The sequence below is a fragment of the Ovis aries genome, chromosome 15, assembly GCF_016772045.2.
Source record: "Ovis aries strain OAR_USU_Benz2616 breed Rambouillet chromosome 15, ARS-UI_Ramb_v3.0, whole genome shotgun sequence".
In the NCBI taxonomy this organism is placed as follows: Eukaryota; Metazoa; Chordata; class Mammalia; order Artiodactyla; family Bovidae; genus Ovis; species Ovis aries.
Window position 1 is genome coordinate 77,204,993 of NC_056068.1, and position 18,854 is coordinate 77,223,846.

At 38.1% G+C, this 18,854-nt stretch overlaps 2 protein-coding genes across 2 annotated transcripts; both read left to right on the plus strand.

Moving 5' to 3' along the window:
- The first annotated feature begins 557 nt into the window (after positions 1 to 557).
- LOC105613588 (olfactory receptor 4A47-like) lies at positions 558 to 1,475 on the plus strand. The gene has a single exon (XM_015100865.3). It carries the CDS (start codon positions 558 to 560, stop codon positions 1,473 to 1,475), a length of 918 nt encoding a protein of 305 aa, XP_014956351.2.
- A 16,139-nt stretch (positions 1,476 to 17,614) lies between these two features.
- LOC101123579 (olfactory receptor 4A47-like) lies at positions 17,615 to 18,532 on the plus strand. Its single transcript, XM_004016471.2, has one exon. It carries the CDS (start codon positions 17,615 to 17,617, stop codon positions 18,530 to 18,532), a length of 918 nt encoding a protein of 305 aa, XP_004016520.2.
- The last annotated feature ends 322 nt before the right edge of the window (positions 18,533 to 18,854 follow it).

Below are 18,854 nucleotides of genomic sequence, written 5' to 3' on the forward strand. Positions count from 1 at the left end.
AGAAGTTTCTTCCAACCCTAGAAGGAGGAAAGTCACCTCTTTCATGAAATGGACATTAAATCTTGGTTTACTTTAAAAAAATTTTTTTTTTATTTTTTTGCTTTACAATACTGTATTGGTTTTGCTGTACATTGACATGAATCCACCACAGGTATACATGAGTTCCCAACCCTGAACCCCCCTCCCACCACCCTCCCCATCTTGCTTTACTTCTTTTTAAAACTTTAATCAGCTTTTATTTTTGTTTGAGATATTAGCTATATATACAATTTAAAGTTTCTAGATAGAAAATTAGTTGCAGGACTTCACTTACTTAATATTCTTTTCCCACATTTTTTTTTTAAAATTCACCTGCTTATCTATTAGTTTGTGGTCAAGGAAGATGATTTAATCAGCCGTCTATTATAATATTGGAAAGTACCCAAACATAATAAACCACAAGGACTGTTTGTTGAATAAGAAACAAATTATTGCAAGATTTTAGGAAGTCACTTTTGCTAATTGTATTTATAGATAATGCTGTCCTGGACTTTGGAATAAGACATACAGAAGAACCTATGGAACAAAGGCAAAATGTAACTGAGTTTGTCCTCTTGGGGCTCACTCAGAGTGTCCAGGGGCAGAGAATTTTATTTGTCGTGTTCTTGCTCATCTACACGGTGACCATGGTGGGCAACCTACTCATTGTCCTGACGGTGGTACTCAGCCCAACACTGGATGCTCCTATGTACTTCTTTCTTGGCTACTTGTCATTTATGGATGCTTTTTATTCTACTTCAGTCACCCCGAATACAATTATAGACTTACTGTATGAGAAGAAAACCATTTCATTTCAAGCTTGCATGACCCAGCTGTTTACAGAGCATCTGTTTGGTGGTGCTGAGATTTTTCTCCTGGTTGTCATGACCTATGACCGCTACCTGGCCATCTGCAGACCCTTGCATTATTTGACAATCATGAATCAGAGAGTGTGTGTTCTGATGCTGCTATTGGCTTGGGTTGGTGGGTTTTTACATGCTCTACTTCATATAATTTTTTTTTACAACCTTCCATTCTGTGGCCCTAATGTCATTGACCACTTTGGGTGTGACACGTATCCTTTGTTAAAGCTGGCCTGCACTGACACCCACATTACTGCCGTCACAGTAGTTGCCAACGATGGGGCCATCTGTGTGACCATCTTCACACTCTTACTCATCTCCTATGGGGTCATCCTGCGCTCCTTGAAGAATCTCAGTCGGGAAGGGAAGCATAAAGCCTTGTCCACCTGTGGCTCCTACATCACTGTGGTGGTCCTCTTCTTTGTGCCCTGTATTTTTACGTATGTGAGACCGCCTGTTACCTTACCCATTGATAAATACTTTGCTGTGTTTTACACCATTGTCACCCCTATGCTGAACCCTCTAATCTATACTCTGAGAAATGGAGAGATGCAAAATGCCATGAAAAAGCTCTGGATCAGGAAAAAACAATGAAGCAGCTGCAAAATATATTACTTATTTTCAACAAACAATTGCTCTTTCAATGAGCAAGGAAAGTCATGTTTTGTTTTGTTTTGTTTTTTACTGTAATAAATGTCTCCTCAGTTTAAATAACTTGGGTATGATGGAAAAGGTTCATCATTTGAATACTTCCAGTCTACTTCTGCTTTATTGACTATGCCAAAGTGTTTGACTGTGTGGATCACAATAAACTGTGGAAAATTCTGAAAGAGATGAGAATACAGACCACCTGACCTGCTTCTTGAGAAACACGTATGCAGGTCAGGAAGCAACAGTTAGAACTGGACATGGAACAACAGACTGGTTCCAAATAGGAAAAGGAGTACATTAAGGCTGTATATTGTCACCTTGCTTATTTAACTTAAATGCAGAGTACATCATGGGAAACACTGGGATGGAAGAAGCACAAGCTGGAATCAAGATTGCCAGGAGAAATATCAATAACCTCAGATATGCAGATGACACCACCCTTATGGCAGAAAGTGAAGAAGAATTGAAGAGCCTCTTGATGAAAGTGAAAGAGGAGAGTGAAAAAGTTGGCTTAAAGCTCAACATTCAGAAAACTAAGATCATGGCATCTGGTCCCATCACTTCATGACAAATAGATGGGGAAATAGTGGAAACAGTGGCTGACATTATTTTGGGGGGCTCCAAAATCACTGCAGATGGTGACTGCAGCCATGAAATTAAAAGACGCTTACTTCTTAGAGGGAAAGTTATGACCAACCTAGACAGCATATTCAAAAGCAGAGGTATTACTTTGCCAACAAAGATCTATCTAGTCAAGGCTATGGTTTTTCCAGCGGTCATGTATGGATGTGAGAGTTGGACTATAAAGAAAGCTGAGGGCTGAAGAATTGATGCTTTTGAAGTGTGGTGTTGGAGTAGACTCTTGAGAGTCCCTTGGACTGCAAGGAGATCCAACCAGTCCATCCTAAAGGAGATCAGTCCTGGGTGTTCATTGGAAGGACTGATGTTGAAGCTGAAACTCCAATCCTTTCGCCACCTGAGGCGAAGAGCTGACTCATTTGAAAAGACTCTGATGCTGGGAAAGATTGAGGGCAGGAGGAAAAGGGGATGACAGAGGATGAGATGGCTGGATGGCATCACCAACTCGATGGACATGGGTTTGGGTATACTCCAGGTTTGGTGATGGACAGGGAGGCCTGGCGCTCTGTGGTTCATGGAGTCGCAAAGAGTCGGACACAACTGAGCGACTGAACTGAACTGAATGATCAAAATAAGCTTATAAAATTTTCATATTTTCCTAATGCAAAGTATATATTTAGTTTGAAATACATTTTTATGATTTCCACAATTTGGAGGAAAATATATATGGTTTGGTGGTATAAAATATCTCTACTGAAGCGATAGATTTGTGTTTTATATGATGAGTTATGCTGCAGCTAATACTGCAAATTTTTTTTAATTAGGGAAAGGTTTTCTCATGTTTTTCTCTTCAGAAATATATTATTCTTCAGAATAGAGCTCATTATAGATTTCAGGAAAAATAATATAAAAAATATGTTAAAAACTTGGTTTATTCCTCTATACACAAAGACATTCCATATTAATATTTGAAGTAGATTTCTGATTTCTCTCTCTGTGAGATTCTTTATATACATTATTTTATTTCTATTGTTTAGCACGTTAATGTTGAAGAAGAACATTTCAGTCATAATATTATTGAGGAGGTTATGTTTGTAAAAATAATCTGAAAGACTAAAGTTTTATACAGAAAAATAAACAAACCTTACTCAATATTCCAACTGGGTAATCATGTCATTGCCTCATTTTTGTCAGCTTTGTTTGAGTTATGCTTTCATAAAGGTGGCTCATTCCACTTTCCAGATACTTTAGAATACCTGGTGAAACCCTGGATACATTTTCAGTATCCTGGTCACCTTTTTTGCTTACATAACCTTCTGCAGAGACCCAGGAACATGGGTCTCTCTTATATGTAAATTTAGCACAATCCATCATCCCTGCACTTTAAATATTCAGTTTGGAACTTGACACTAACTATTTGGGGTTATATCATTGTTAAGAAAGATTCTGACAATATATACCATTATTATCTCTCATTAATATAATAGAGATTGCTAGGTATTACTATAATAGAGATTGCTGATATTAATATAATAGAGATTGCCAGGATATATTGTTTCATTTGACAGAAACAGCGTTCATAAAATCCTCCTCTGAATCAGGCTTGAAACAAAATACTATCTGCCTCTAACACGGTCAGCGCATGTGGTCAAAGAAGATTATCATTTTGCCTCTCTTGTTTACTCTGGTTCATGAGGCGCTAAGGCTATGGGGTGATGAGTGCTTTTTACTAGTAAATCACACGGTGTGAGAAGTCTCATATCCTGATTTTAATCCCTATTACCTGAAAATTTCTCATATTATCTCAGTGAAAGTGCTAGTCACTCAGTCGTGTCCAACTCTTTGCGACCCTGTGGACTGGGGTCCATGTGTAGCTCATGAGGTTACTCTGTCCATGGAACTCTCCAGGCAAGAATATTGGAGTGGGTTGCCATTTCCTTCTTCAGGGGAACTTCCTGACCCAGGGACCAAACCCGTGTCTCCTGAATTACACACAGATTCTTTACCATCTGAGCCATCAGGGAAGCCCTTTATTATCTCAAAGTCTTCTCAAATAAAATACTAATCACCAAATAATAACAAGCATTTGGGTTTATCAGAACTTATGTAATTTATTTCTCCACTTTGGGATGTTGCTACAGGCTGAAAGTTTACTTTCCTCTTCAAAATCATAAGTTAAACCCTTTTTAGTGTGATGGTATTGGGAAGGGGGCCCTTTGGGTAATGCTGCTGCTGCTGCTGCTAAGTCGCTTCAGTTGTCCGACTCTGTGCAACCCCATACACGTGGACCCACTGTCTCTGGGATTCTCCAGGCAAGAACACTGGAGTGGGTTGCCATTTCCTTCTCCAATGCATGAAAGTGAAAAGCGAAACTGAAAAGCAAAAGTGAAGTCGCTCAGTCGTGCCCAACTCTTAGCGACCCCATGGACTGCAGCCCACCAGGCTCCTCCGTCCATGAGTAGGTCATAAAAGTTTCACCCTGATGAGTGGAATTGATGCCCTTATAAAGAAACATCAGAGAGTTCCCTTAACTCTTTGGCGTGGGAGGACACAGGAAAAAGAAAAGAAAATGCTGTATGTGAACTAGGGACAGGACCTCACCAGATATGGAATCTGTCAGCGCCTTAGCCTTGGACTTCCTAGCCTCCAAACCACTGAAAAATAAATACATATTGCTTAATCTTCTAGTCTATGCTAGTGCTGAGTCGCTTCAGTCGTGTCCGACTCTGTGCGACCCCATGGACTGCAGCCCACCAGACTCCGCCTTCCCTGGGATTCTCCAGGCAAGAACACGGGAGTGGGTGGCCATTTCCTTCTCCAATGCATGAAAGTGAAAAGTGAAAGTGAAGTCGCTCAGTTGTGTCCAATTCCTAGCGACCCCATGGACTGCAGCCCACCAGGCTCCTCTGTCCATGGGATTTGCCAGGCAAGAGCACTGGAGTGGGGTGCCATTGATGTTCCATAAAAGCAGGCCATATGCAAAGTATACCAAGACATATGTTTAGTTAATTTTAAAACTTGTGTAGTTATTTCAAGTAATAAGATAAAAATATTTGCTAACTCTCTATGTTCCTTCGTCTATGAGCTTCCTGAAGTCAGGGACATTGTTCTAACTGTCTTTGTATTTTCTATTTTTTGCACAGTGTATGGGACATAGAATCTACGCTATAGTTTTGTCAATTATCAGAATTATTGATCTATTGGAGTGAGAATATCTACTGAAAGGTTATGATGAACTCTTTTTACATTAAATATACTCACAAATATTACTATTCTTTGACATCTCTTGCAAACATTTATTCTATTGTTTATGTTAAATTTAAGTGTTTTATAGATAGGTCTTATTTTCATATTTTTCCTTTTTATTTCTTCTATCACATTACTTTTGAAAAGTTTCATTTCCTAGCAATTATTTTAACGTTTTAACCTCTTTTTTTAAAAAAGAAACTTGGATGGACCAAGAGAGTATCATAGCAAAGTAAGTCAGAAAAAGAAAGACAAATAGCATACAATATCATTCATATGTGGAATCTAAACTGTAACACAAATAATATTCAATGTTCTGTGATAAAGCAATAAAACACGACTCTGTGGGAGAGGGAAAGGGTGGGATGATTTGGGAGAATGGCATTGTAACATGTGTAATATCATATATGAAACAAATCACCGGTCCAGGTCTGATGCATGATACTGGATGCTTGGGGCTGGTGCACTGGGATGACCCAGAGGGATGGTATGGGAAGGGAGGAGGAAGAGGGGTTCAGGATGGGGAACACGTGTATACCTGTGGTGGATTCATGTTGATGTATGGCAAAACCAATATAGTATTGTAATTAACCTCTAATGAAATAAATTTAAATTAAAAAAGATATATGAAAAAGAGTGTTTGTGTGTATATATATATATATATATATATATATATATGTATAGCTAAGTCACTTTGCTGTGTAGCAAAAACTAAAGCATTGTAAATCAATTACCCTTCAATAAAAGAAATAAAAATTCAATCATTCATTAACAATCTAGAATTTACTTTTACTTGTGATAGGGAAATATTTAAGCTTATTTTCCCCCAACAAGTAAAATAATCTATCAACATAATCATTAATTTCAATTAACGACAATTTTCTTTTTACTATGTGAGGTATTACATCTCTAGAAGGCTGAATTCTGGGGAACTTGCTCTTTCTCATCACTCTCCTCCTTTGCTACCTTCTCCTCCTGCTCTAAACATCAGGCTCATTTTGAAAAGTTTGCAAAGTTCTCATAAAATATATTTAGCTTGTCATGACACTATATGTTTATTTTGATGAAAATTGCATGTTTTAATAAATATTATATTTTCTCATCCAGAATAAGACACATATCATAAAGTATTCAATGATGTCTCAACAAAAATTTGTAAGTGTCTCCATAGAGTGTATACAAATCTTGTCTTTTCGTTTTCTTATAGAAAAGGATGACTCTCTTATTTGCATTTGATTTACTGACACATTTTCAATGAACAGCTCAGAGAAGAGTCAGTGTCTTTTTCTGGTGTGAATTATAGCTTATTTCTAAAGGTCACAGGCATATCAGTCAGTTCAGGTGAGTCGCTCAGTCATGTCCGACTCTTGTAACCCCCATGGATTGGAGCAGGCCAGGCTCCCCTGTCCATCAACAACTCCCGGAGTTTACTCAGACTCATGTCCATTGAGTCGGTGATGCCATCGAACCATCTCACCCTCTGTTGTCCCCTTCTCCTCCTGACTTCAATCTTTCCCAGCATCAGGGTCTTTTCTGATGAGTCAATTTTTCACATCAGGTGGCCAAAGTATTGGAGTTTCATCTTGAGCATCAGTCCTTCCAATGAATATTCAGGTCTGAAGTCCTTGAGGATTGACTGGTTTGATCTCCTTGCAGTCCAAGGGACTCTCAAGAGTCTTCTCCAACACCACAGTTCAAAAGCATCAATTCTTTGGCACTCGGTTTTCTTTAGAGTCCAACCCTACATCCATACATAACCACTGGAAAAACCGTAGCTTAGACTAGACAGACCTTTGCTGTCTCTGTAATGTAATGTCTCTGCTTTTTAATATGCTGTCTAGGTTGGTCATAGCTTTTCTTCCAAGGAGCAAGTGTCTTTTAATTTCATGGCTGCAATCACCATCTGCAGTGATTTTGAAGTTCCCCAAAATAAAGTCCGTCACGGTTTCCCTTGTTTCCCCATCTATTTGCCATAAAGTGATGGAACCAGATGCCATGATCTTAGTTTTCTGAATGTTGAGCTTTATGCCAACTTTTTCACTCTTGTCTTTCATCAAGAAGTTCTTTAGTTCTTTGCATTCTGCCATAAGTGTGGTGTCATTTGAGTATCTGAGGTTATTGATATTTTTCCCAGCAATCTTGATTCCAGCCTGTGCTTCACCCAGCCCAGCATTTCACATGATGTACATAAGTTAAATAAGCAGGGTGACAATATACAGCCGTGACACACTCCTTTTCTTATTTGGAACCAGTCTGTTCCATGTCTGGTTCTAACTATTGCTTCTTGACCTGCAAACATATTTCTCAGGAGGCAGATAAGGTGGTATGGTATTCCCATCTCTTGAAGTATTTTCCAGTTTGTTGTGGTCCACACAGTCAAATACTTTGGCATAGTCAATAAGACAGACATAGATGTTTCTCTGGAGCTCTTTTTTGATAGTCCAGTGGATCTTGGCTATTTGATCTCTGGTTCCTCTCTCTTTTCTAAATCCAGCTTGAACATCTGGAAGTTTGTAGTTCACATACTGTTAAAGCCTGGCTTGGAGAATTTTGAGAATTACTTTGCTAGTGTGTGGGATGAGTGTAATTGTGTGGTAGTTTGAACATTATTTGGCATTGCCTTTCTTTGGGATTATCCAAACATTCCTAGGCCTATATCCAACAGTACACATGTAGGTATCCCACCACACTCTCAGATCTGTATCCAATCTCATGTGAATCTCTATGGCAACTTGTAACTACATATTCAATGTTATTTAGGTATCTATTCAATTGAACACACACAGGTCTATATCTGACAATATATAGTTACTAAGTGAACTAGTGAATATGCTTATAATTGTTACAGATTTTGTCTAGAATGGTGTTGATTTTGATCTGTGGTTTCCAGATATTGGGAGATCCTTCCTCTGTATGTTGTTGGTTATTTGCAAAAATTTGGTAATGTATGCCTCTGTGAGTAGACTTGAGATGTTTTCCTTTTCCCTCTGCCTGTTTGCTTTAAAAGTTGGAGACTCTGGGCTACTGTTAATCAGCCCTAGTCCAATAATAGCACACAGAGTGGTCTGTCAGTGAAATTTTCTGCAGGTCTTTGAATGAGCATTTCTAGCACCATGGGTTGGAATAGTCATAAAATGTCATTAATACCATATCTGAATTTAAGACCCTGGAGGAGCCTTGCCAACTGGAAATTGGCACTTGTTGTCAGCTTCTGCAAGGATTAAGTTGATGGTCACCATAGTCACTGACCCTCAAAACTCTCTGAAAGGGATTCAGGGAAAAGATTTGGAATGAGGCAATCTGTGCTCTGAGAAAAGCTGGCAGAATAGGCCTTCAAATAGATATTTTCAGAAGATTTTATGAGCCACAAATCTTACATCTTCTCATGTCTAAAAAAGTACTGAAATCATTAACAGTAACATCTGCTTCAGACATTAGGAAGGAAATAAATTTGAAAGTCAAAATGGGATAACTGAAGCTCAGATAGCAAAGGTAAAATTAGATGGCTATTGCAGATTTCAGACACATTCCTGTATTGCTGAGGACTTAGAGTTTCTGAGCTGTGTCAGATTAGGGGATGGCACTGGTCACTGGTCACTGGTAGCTGCAACCTTATGATTTCAAGGTATCCTCTTGTAACTATTAAGATCTTCTACACTAAAATTGTTTTAGATCAGATATTAACGAAAAAGAGGAGACATATGTAGAACTCCTGTCATATGTGTGTGTGTGTGTGTGTATAAATATATATATATATATATATATATATATATATAAATATAAACACCACATCAGAAGTTAAAACCTACTGAGGGCTTCCCTGGTGGCTCAGAGGTTAAAGCATCTGCCTGCAATGTGGGAAACCTGGGTTCGATCCTGGGTCAGGAAGATCCCCTGGAGAAGGAAATGGCAACCCACTCCAGTATTCTTGCCTGGTGAATCCCATGGAAGGAGGAGCCTGGCGAGCTACAGTCCACGGGGTCGCAAAGAGTCGGACACGACTGAGCAACTTCACTTCACTTAGATAAAGTTAAACAACTGGCTACCTGGCTGCAAGTCTCCCTTGAGTGTCAGGTCCAGATAGACTTATTCTTCTAAATCCCCAAGTGATTGAGTTCTTAACCATACTAAACTCAACTCGGAAGTCAGGAATATTTCAATCTGATATTCACTCCATGAATTGCGGCAGAACTATGCCCCATTTCAGCTGGAAGTAGCCAGAACTTTTGTCTCCCCATTCCCTGAAAGACTTAGGGAAGGTTAACCTACTGGGAAATTAAAAGGCATCTCCCATAAAACCGAGTTCCTCTGCTAAGTTTGACTGATGTCTCTATCCTAAGTGATTATTCCATTTTTTCCCAACACTTTTTCTCCTCAAGATTGATGAATATCAGAGAAAAGGGAGAATTGTTACTGAGCAAAGCTGTGTGGGGCTCCTGGGCATAAAAACCTCCATGTGTCCCTCATTTCTTTGATTACAGAAAATTGATTTCATTCAACATCGCTGACCTTCCCTGAGTTCCAAATGGAAGATTCAAGCAGTTGTTAATTAGGTAAGGAAGAGGGTGTGAGACAAGGGAAAAGCAAGCAGTCAAGGAATAATAGTCAGTCTTGGGGAAGATCCTAATTCCCCATCAAGGGATACACACATCAACTTTGAGCTGTTCTGCAGAGACTGAAACCCCCACCAGGTGGGAGAAGTTTACGATGGTATGCTGCCCACACGCACTTGACCCTAGACCAGTTGGAACCAGAAAGTTGGTGATGCTGACTCCCACTTACCTCACCACCAACCAATCAGAATAATGTCCACTAGCTGATCACATTTTTTTGAACCATTGCTATAAAACTTCTCACTATCCTCTCCAAGTGGAGACACACAGTTTTGAGGGCTGCTCTGCCCTTCCCCCTGCCTTTGCCTGGCAAAGCAAATAAAAGCTATTCCTACTTCACACAAAACTCTCTCAAATAGCTTAATGGTGTTTTCAGTGTTACTTTGGATTGCTGGCTAAGTGAAGTCCAAAGCAAAATTAAATGTCTATCTCAAGATAAATCCATCTTAAGCAATTAATGGTCTTTTGTAAGTTACCTACAACCTATGTAGGAATCTTTGGCCTTTAATTAAGTTAGTTTGAATTAACTTATTTTGATTATGGTCCTACCTAAAATTCTGAAAAAATTTTTTAAAATAAATATTTATTTTAATTGGAGTCTAATTGCTTTACAATATTGTATTGGTTTTGCCATACATCAACATGATTATACACATGTTCCCCATCCTGAACCCCCCTCCCACCTCCCTCGTGACAGTATACTCAGTATATATCCTTGGGAGGGGAAATGATAAAACAATAGTGTAGTCTTTTCCACATAAAAGTAAATGATGGCTGACATTCCTATGTTTCCAAAGTTCATTTGAAAGCATAACATTATGCAAATAGCAACTAAATTTAAAAAATCTATATTTCTGACTGCTTCTGATCTTAGTTGTATCACACGGGCTGAGTTGCCTTGTGGCCTGTGAGATCCCAGTTCCCCAATCAGGAACTGAACCTGTGTCTACTGCTTTGGAAAGCGGAATGTTAACCCCTGGGCCACCAAGAAAGTCCTGGTGATTCAATTTTGAAAGAGTAATGAGTCATTCTAGTGACAACACAAATTATAATGTTATAATTAAAATCATGTTGTACTGGTTCAAAGATAGATATAATGTAAATGGGTAAATAGGACTTATAAATTCACCCAGGTTCATAGGATTTTTCCGTAGTAAACTTTTGGTTGTAAGTGACAGAAAGATCAACTGAAATGCTTTTGAAATTTAAGAATATTTGTTGATTGGCTAACATGACTGCAAACTTCAAAAAAACTAAGCTTCAGAGTTAGTTGATATATTGGATCAATTATGCCATAAAGGAGTCCTTTTCTTGTTGTTTTCTTGTCTGACTTACCTTAAATCTGACTTACCTGGCACTTAGAAGGATTGCTATCTGTAACAACTCAGAGAAAATGCTCTTTATATGGCTCTGGCAGAAGCAATTGACCTTGATCATCAGATACATACAAGGACTAAACCACAGTGGAGACAGGGCAGAATGTTTCTGCATTTCAGTTTACTATTAACACTTGGCTACCTCTTGCAATTCACACTGTGACAGTAAACAAGAAACTTCAGGAACCTGGCCTGCATTTTGGGTAGATTGAAGACATGATTAGACATCGCTGGGGTAAAATTCTAGGCTATACCTCTAGCTAAGCCACTAAAATCAGTTGAGAATTTAGTGGAAGGTGAAGGGAGAAGAACAGAGCTGATAGTAAAGGGAAAAAACACTAGACAGACGTTGCAACTCTATGATCAGTGGCAGTGCCAAGTGGCATAGCTCATTACTCTAGCCATTCTCCTCTAATCTGTCAGGAAACTATTTTTAGGTAAATCCCCACTTCTGAATTCATCAGCAGCATTGAAATGAAAGAAGACGGGATGAATGTGACTGAATTAATTCTAATGGGACTTACCCAGGATTCTCAGATGCTGTTAATTCTGTTTTTGGTGTTACTTGGCATCTACATGGCAAATAGATGGGGGGAAAATGGAAACTGATGGATTTTATTTTCTTGGGCTCCAGATTGTGACCATCACTGCAGATGGTGACCACAGCCATGAAATTAAAAGACATTTGCTCCTCGGAAGAAAACTATGACAAATCTAGACAGCACATTAAAAAGCCGACATAAATTTGCCAACAAAGATCTGTAGAGTCAAAGCTATGGTTTGTCCAGTAGTCATGTACGAATGTGAGTTGGACCATGCAGAAAGCTAAGCACCAAAGATTAGATACTTTTAGTCTATGCTGCTGGAGAACTTTTGAGAATCCCTTGGACAGCAAGGAGATAAAACCAGTCAATCCTAAAGGAAATCAACCCTGAATAGTCATTGGAAGGACTGGTATAGAAGCTGAAACTCCAATACTTTAGCCACCTGATGCGAAGAGCCAGTTCACTGAAAAGGACCTTGATGCTGGGAAAGATTGAGGGCAGGAGGAGAAGGATGAAACAGAGGATGAGATGGTTGGATGGCATCACCGTCATCAATGGACATGGGTTTGAGCAAGCTCTGGGAGATGGTGAAGGACAGGGAAGCCTGGTGTGCTGCAGTCCATGGGGTCACAAAGAATTGGACATGACTGAGACACTGAACAACAACAATAACAAAAAGTTTCCATGATGTGGCACAGAGAGGGATATCGCCTAAGGTCCTGATACTGCCTCTGAGTTGAGAATCTGAAATTCACAGTCAGGGACACTAAAGCAGAAAATACATCTATAGTCCTGGAGAGGCTGAGTGTGAGAAAGAGAGAATTATGCAAAGCTAAGAGGATCCATCTCAACTATTCATCAAAGAACTGACCTGTGTGTGCATCTGAGGAAAATACCTGGGGCTGGGAAAGATTTACCCAGGTGCATTAAAGAGGAGTGCTTTGTTCTCAAACTAGGCTAGGAAGAGAGCCTACTCTCATTAGCTGGAAAACCTCATAGTTCACAGGGGCAGTGCTGTTGGTTGAATACTTAGAAAAATTTTCATTAGTTGTGGGATGTGACTAGTTCTAGACTGAGCATAACCCAGCACCAGCTTCAAGACCTGTATCAACAATATATTAAAAAAAAAATCCTCAAAGACAACACCCAAAAGAATCAAAACAAGTATTTTGTTCACAATTTTGTGTCTTTGCTAATGTGAGCTATTAATCTAATTATTTCCACTTGACGCCCTTGTGTCATGCTGGTGTAAGGGTTATGCTGGGTGCCTAAAATGCATTAGGAAGTACAGTGCTTCATTACCTTTATGAAAGTGTTCTGTAACAAGGTATTTCTTGATTAGCTGTCATGTAAAATTAATTGATTAAAGCTCCATGGGGATGAACTATCTTGCAGGAGAATGTTAGGACTCTAAACATTTAATTTATTTGCACTTATTATTCCAGTTTTAAATTATTTCTCAGTGTGTGTTTAGATGACTGTGTTTCTCATAGCAATGGTCTGTTTTCTTGGCAAGTTAACTGCCATACATTCTTTTGTCATATCATTTTGTTGTCTTTTTAAAATTTGTAGAATCTGCAATGATGGCCCTTGCTTCAGTCTTGATTCTGATAATTTGGTTTTTCTCTTATTTTTTCTTAGTCCATTGGGCTAGAAATTATAATTTATTCAATGTTCAAAAGAATCAATTACTGGTATTCTTTTCTTTATATAAATTACTCTTTTAATGATGTATGGCTTCTCAACACTTTCCACACTACAATGTTCTTTATGTTTATTTTAAATTTTCTTCCTTAGCATTTTGAGACAGAAGCTTAGTTCATTCTTTAAAGTGTCTATTGTTTTCTAATATTTGCATTTAAATCTATAAAATTCTCTCTAATCACACAGCTGCATCCAGATAATTTATACACATTGCAATGTATTATACATAATCCTTTATATATATATTAATATATATATCTTTTATAAATATTTTCATATAGTTTTTATATACTGTATATCATAAAGTTTGTATACATTTATATACATGTATATCAATAACCTCAGATATGCAGATGACACCACCCTTATGGCAGAAAGTGAAGAGGAACTAAAAAGCTTTTCACTTTCTTGACGAAAGTGAAAGAGGAGAGTGAAAAATTTGGCTTAAAGTTCAACATTCAGAATACTAAGATCATGGCGTCTGGTCCCATCACTTCATGGGAAATAGATGGGGAAACAGTGGAAACAGTGTCAGACTTTATTTTTTGGGGGGTTCCAAAATCACTGCAGATGGTGATTTCAGCCATGAAATTAAAAGACGCTTACTCCTTGGAAGGAAAATTATGACCAACCTAGATAGCATATTCAAAAGCAGAGACATTACTTTGCCAACAAAGGTCCATCTAGTCAAGGCTATGGTTTTTCCTGTGGTCATATATGGATGTGAGAGTTGGACTCTAAAAAGAGCTGAGCACCAAAGAATTGTTGCTTTTGAACTGTGGTGTTGGAGAAGACTCTTGAGAATCCCTTGGACTGCAAGGAGATCCAACCAGTCCATTCTAAAGGAGATCAGTCCTGGGTGTCCTTTGGAAGGAATGATGCTAAAGCTGAAATTCCAATCCTTTGGCCACCTCATGCAAAAAGTTGACTCATTGGAAAAGACTCTGATGCTGGGAGGGATTGGGGGCAGGAGGAGAAGAGGATGACAGAGGATGAGATGGCTGGATGGCATCACCAACTCGATAGACGTGAGTTTGAGTGAACTCCAGGAGTCGGTGATGGCCCGTGAAGCCTGGCGTGCTGCAGTTCATGGGGTCGCAAAGAGTTGGACATGACTGAGCGACTGAACTGAACTGACTGATATCATAATGTTTCTGTTGAAAATATATTTTTGAAAATAGTCATGAGTGATTTTAGGCTAAATAATTGGAAAATATTACACTTTTGTTATAAATTTCTATTTAAAGTACATATGTGCTTTATGATTTAAGTTCTTAGAAATATATTGCACATTGTGTCATGGCCTTAGATATTTTCTACTTTGGTGGATGCCCCATGAACTTTTTGAGATGGAACAGTCCCACAAATACTTTTTTCTTTCCCTACTATGATACTAAAACTGACAAGTTTTCTATCAATTGTGTGTCTGAAATTTTGTGACACATTTTATCTGCATTTGAAATAAGGTTTAAATGACTTGCTCTGAAATTAACATTCATGATTGGAAATTGGTTCAGATATCATCTTCAAAGATGAAGCTTAAAATTAAAAAGATTTGCCTGTTTTGAAGAACATAATTTCACAAGAATGTTTTCACATATTTCATTTCCGCCCAGATTTGAATTTCTCTTTTGGTGATATGACCTAAATTTGCTTTTCATGGTTTTTTCCCCAGAGGGCAGAATTTTATAAGTCTTGTTTCACATGGTGATTGTTCTTGTACCATCTCTGGAGATCTACCCTCAAAATTATGATTAAGGTCCCAATGAATTTAATTAGACAAAATCATACTTGGAGATGCAGGAATTGAATGACTCAGTTGTATGTGCTGCACTTAAATGTAGACAAAGTGCTTACAGCCCTTTGCCAGGACCTGTGGCACATTTGTCTACAACAGTAATCACATGGCCGGCTTCTTCTGGAACTGAAATGATGAACTCAGAACATAATAAAGTGTGTATATAAAATTATTTGCCGTCCTTCAGGAACACTAAAGTTCAATAACACTGTATGAAGACAGGACAGTAAGTGATTCAGAGTCAAAATGTTGCAACAGCTATTTCACAATTTCACTTTGACTGCTGTAAGTGCAAACAAAATATTTTATTAAATATTTAAAATATTTTATTATAAACAATTTACACATAGTTTGAAGTTTTTTCTGTCTGATTAACACACTGATTTAATATCCGTTCGTTATCAGGACATATCCAGCTGACAGTGAACATTATGAGTTTCTGTTCACAATCAAGATTCAGAGTTCCTTAGGAAATAGAATGTTCATATTCATTTTGAGAATCTCAGTAATTTGAAAAGTAATTTTTAAAAATAACTGAGATGATTTTGATTTTCTGCAATCATGGAAAGCATTGGTCACAAGGAAGCAGTTCAAGGTGCTGTGAGGCTACATGAATCTTACTCTCTGCATTACCAGAGACAGCATCAGTGCATGAAGAACAAGCAAGAAGGAACCAGAGCTCAGAACATGGATTGAACAGCTTTCTTCATAGGCAGGTAACCCAGGAAGCATATTTAGAAACAAAATTCTGAATGAGGCTTTCAGTTTTGGAGAGTACGTTGATGAGGTGAGCTTTCTTTCTTTCTTTCTTTTTTTTTTTTAAATTTTATTATTTATTTATTTATTTTTTACTTTACAGTATTGTATTGGTTTTGCCATACATCAACATGAATCCACCATGGGTGTACACGTGTTTTACTTGCTCAGTCATGTCCAACTCTTTGGGACCGTTCGGATTGTAGCCCACCAGGCTCCTCTGTCCATGGGATTTTCTAGGCGAGAATACTGAAGTGGGTTGCCATTTCCTCCTCAGAGGGATCTTCCTGACCCAGAGACTGAACCTGCCCCTCCTGTGTATCCTGCAGAGAAGGCTGATTCTTTGCCCACTGAGCCATCAGGGAAACCCAGGATGGGGTTAGAATTCAGTCTTCTAGAGTTTTCGTTTGTGATTTTCATAATGTCATGTTAGAACTCCATTAGATTATTAAATATGTTGATTCAATCGATTGATTCTATTCTGTAATACTTCTTTTGAATAATTTCATATGATAATGATCTGGAATAAAGTTACCTACTTGAAGATAGAGTATCCTTAGAAATTAATTTCAAAGGTAATGATCTGGGGATAGTTTCATGGGTAGAGATATGTAAATCTGATAATAGTTTTAAATTATATGTTCTCTAAACATTGTGTGTTAATTAAAAGATGAGGTAACACCTGTAGACCTTGACTAAGTGACCCTCAAGAACTGGAACAAACACTGTAATAAGTAAACCGTGACTTAAAAGTCCTCTTTTTTTGTTCACAAGTGGGCTTAGGCAGCCTATCATGTTTGTGGGCCATTTAGAAGCCATCTTCTATTAATTTTTTTGTTGATATTTTATTCCATATTTCATACTTTTATATTTATCTTTTCATCATTAGATGATAACTCTCTATATTATCCAATATGTAAGTCTTTCTTCGAACATTTAATCTACTGCTGTTTTGGTATCATTTCCTAAATCCTTAAAAAACATGAAATTGTCAAATAAACCTATCTGAGATTTCAAGGATTGGTTAAGAATATTCTCCCAACCCTAGAATGAAGAAGTGTACATCTTTTATGAAATGGATAGCAAATATAAAGTAAATCGTGCTTTACCTTTTTATTAAACTTGTAATCAATTTTTAAACTTTTAATAGATATTAGCTATATGTATAATAATTAGCTTCCAGATGGAAAGTTAATAGTTACACCTCATTTTTTTAATGATGTATCCTTTTCCCACAAATGTCTCTAATCAATTGCCTCTCCATTAGTGTACAAGATTTTGAGTTTAAGGATAATGTTTTAATAAGCCTTGATCATATTAGTAATATCTGAAAATATAAGAACCATACTGCTCATTTGCTGAATGAATGAACAAATTATCATAAGACATCAGAAAGTCATTGATAAAACTTATATTTATAGGAAATGTTGTCCTGAACTCTGAAATAAAAGATGCAGAAAGACCCATGGAACAAAGGAGCAATGTAACTGAGTTTGTCCTCTTGGGGCTCACTCAGAGCCCCCAAGGTCAGAAAATACTCTTTGTCATCTTCTTGCTCATCTACACGGTGACCATGGTGGGCAATCTCCTCATTGTCCTGACTGTGGTAGTCAGCCCAACCCTGGACGCCCCTATGTACTTCTTTCTTGGCAACTTATCATTTATGGATGCTGTCTATTCTACTACAGTCACCCCAAATATGATTACAGACTTATTCTATGTGAGAAAAACCATTTCATTCCAAGCTTGCATGATCCAACTTTTTACAGAGCACTTCTTTGGTGGTGCTGAGATTTTACTCCTGGTTGTCATGGCCTATGACCGCTACGTGGCCATCTGCAGACCTTTGCATTACATGACAATCATGAATCAATGGATATGCATTCTGTTCCTGCTGTTAGCCTGGGCTGGTGGGTTTTTACATGCGATCACTCATATTCTCTTTTTTTACAACCTTCCCTTCTGTGGTCCCAATGTCATGGACCACTTCGCATGTGACATGTACCCCTTGTTAAAACTGGCCTGCACTGACATCCGTATTATCGGCTTCACAGTGCTGGCTAATGATGGGGTCATCAGTGTGGTCATCTTCACACTGTTACTCATCTCCTATGGGATCATCCTGCGCTCCCTGAAGAATCTTAGTCAGGAAGGCAGGCACAAAGCCTTGTCCACCTGTGGCTCCCACATCACTGTGGTGGCCCTCTTCTTTGTGCCATGTCTTTTTCTGTATGTGAGACCTCCTTCCACTTTACCCATTGATAAATACTTTGCTGTGTTTTACACCATTGTCACCCCTATGCTGAACCCTCTCATCTATACTCTGAGAAGCGGTGAGATGCAGAATGCCATGAAGAAGCTCTGGATCAGAAGAAGAAAATGAGGCCATAGGGAACTATGCCACCCATTTTCAATGAAAAATTGCTCTTCTCAGGAAAGCAATGTGTGATTTTTTAACTGTAGTATCTCCTTAGGCTAAATAACCTGGGTATGATGAAAAAGATCTCTTATTGAATAATTTGAATGGCCAAAATATACTTTAATATTTTCAAAATTTCCTAGTTCAAAATATATATTTGTCTGAAATGCATTTTTATGATTTCCATGATTTCCTGGGGGAAGTACATGTAGTTTTGGGGTATAAAATGTCTCTTTGAGACTATAGATTTATGTTCTATATGATGAGTTAAGCTATATAGTTAACA

Coding starts and splice junctions, on each gene's coding strand:
- LOC105613588 (XM_015100865.3), top strand. CDS start 558: ATGGAACAAAGGCAAAATGTAACTGAGTTTGTCCTCTTGGGGCTCACT.
- LOC101123579 (XM_004016471.2), top strand. CDS start 17,615: ATGGAACAAAGGAGCAATGTAACTGAGTTTGTCCTCTTGGGGCTCACT.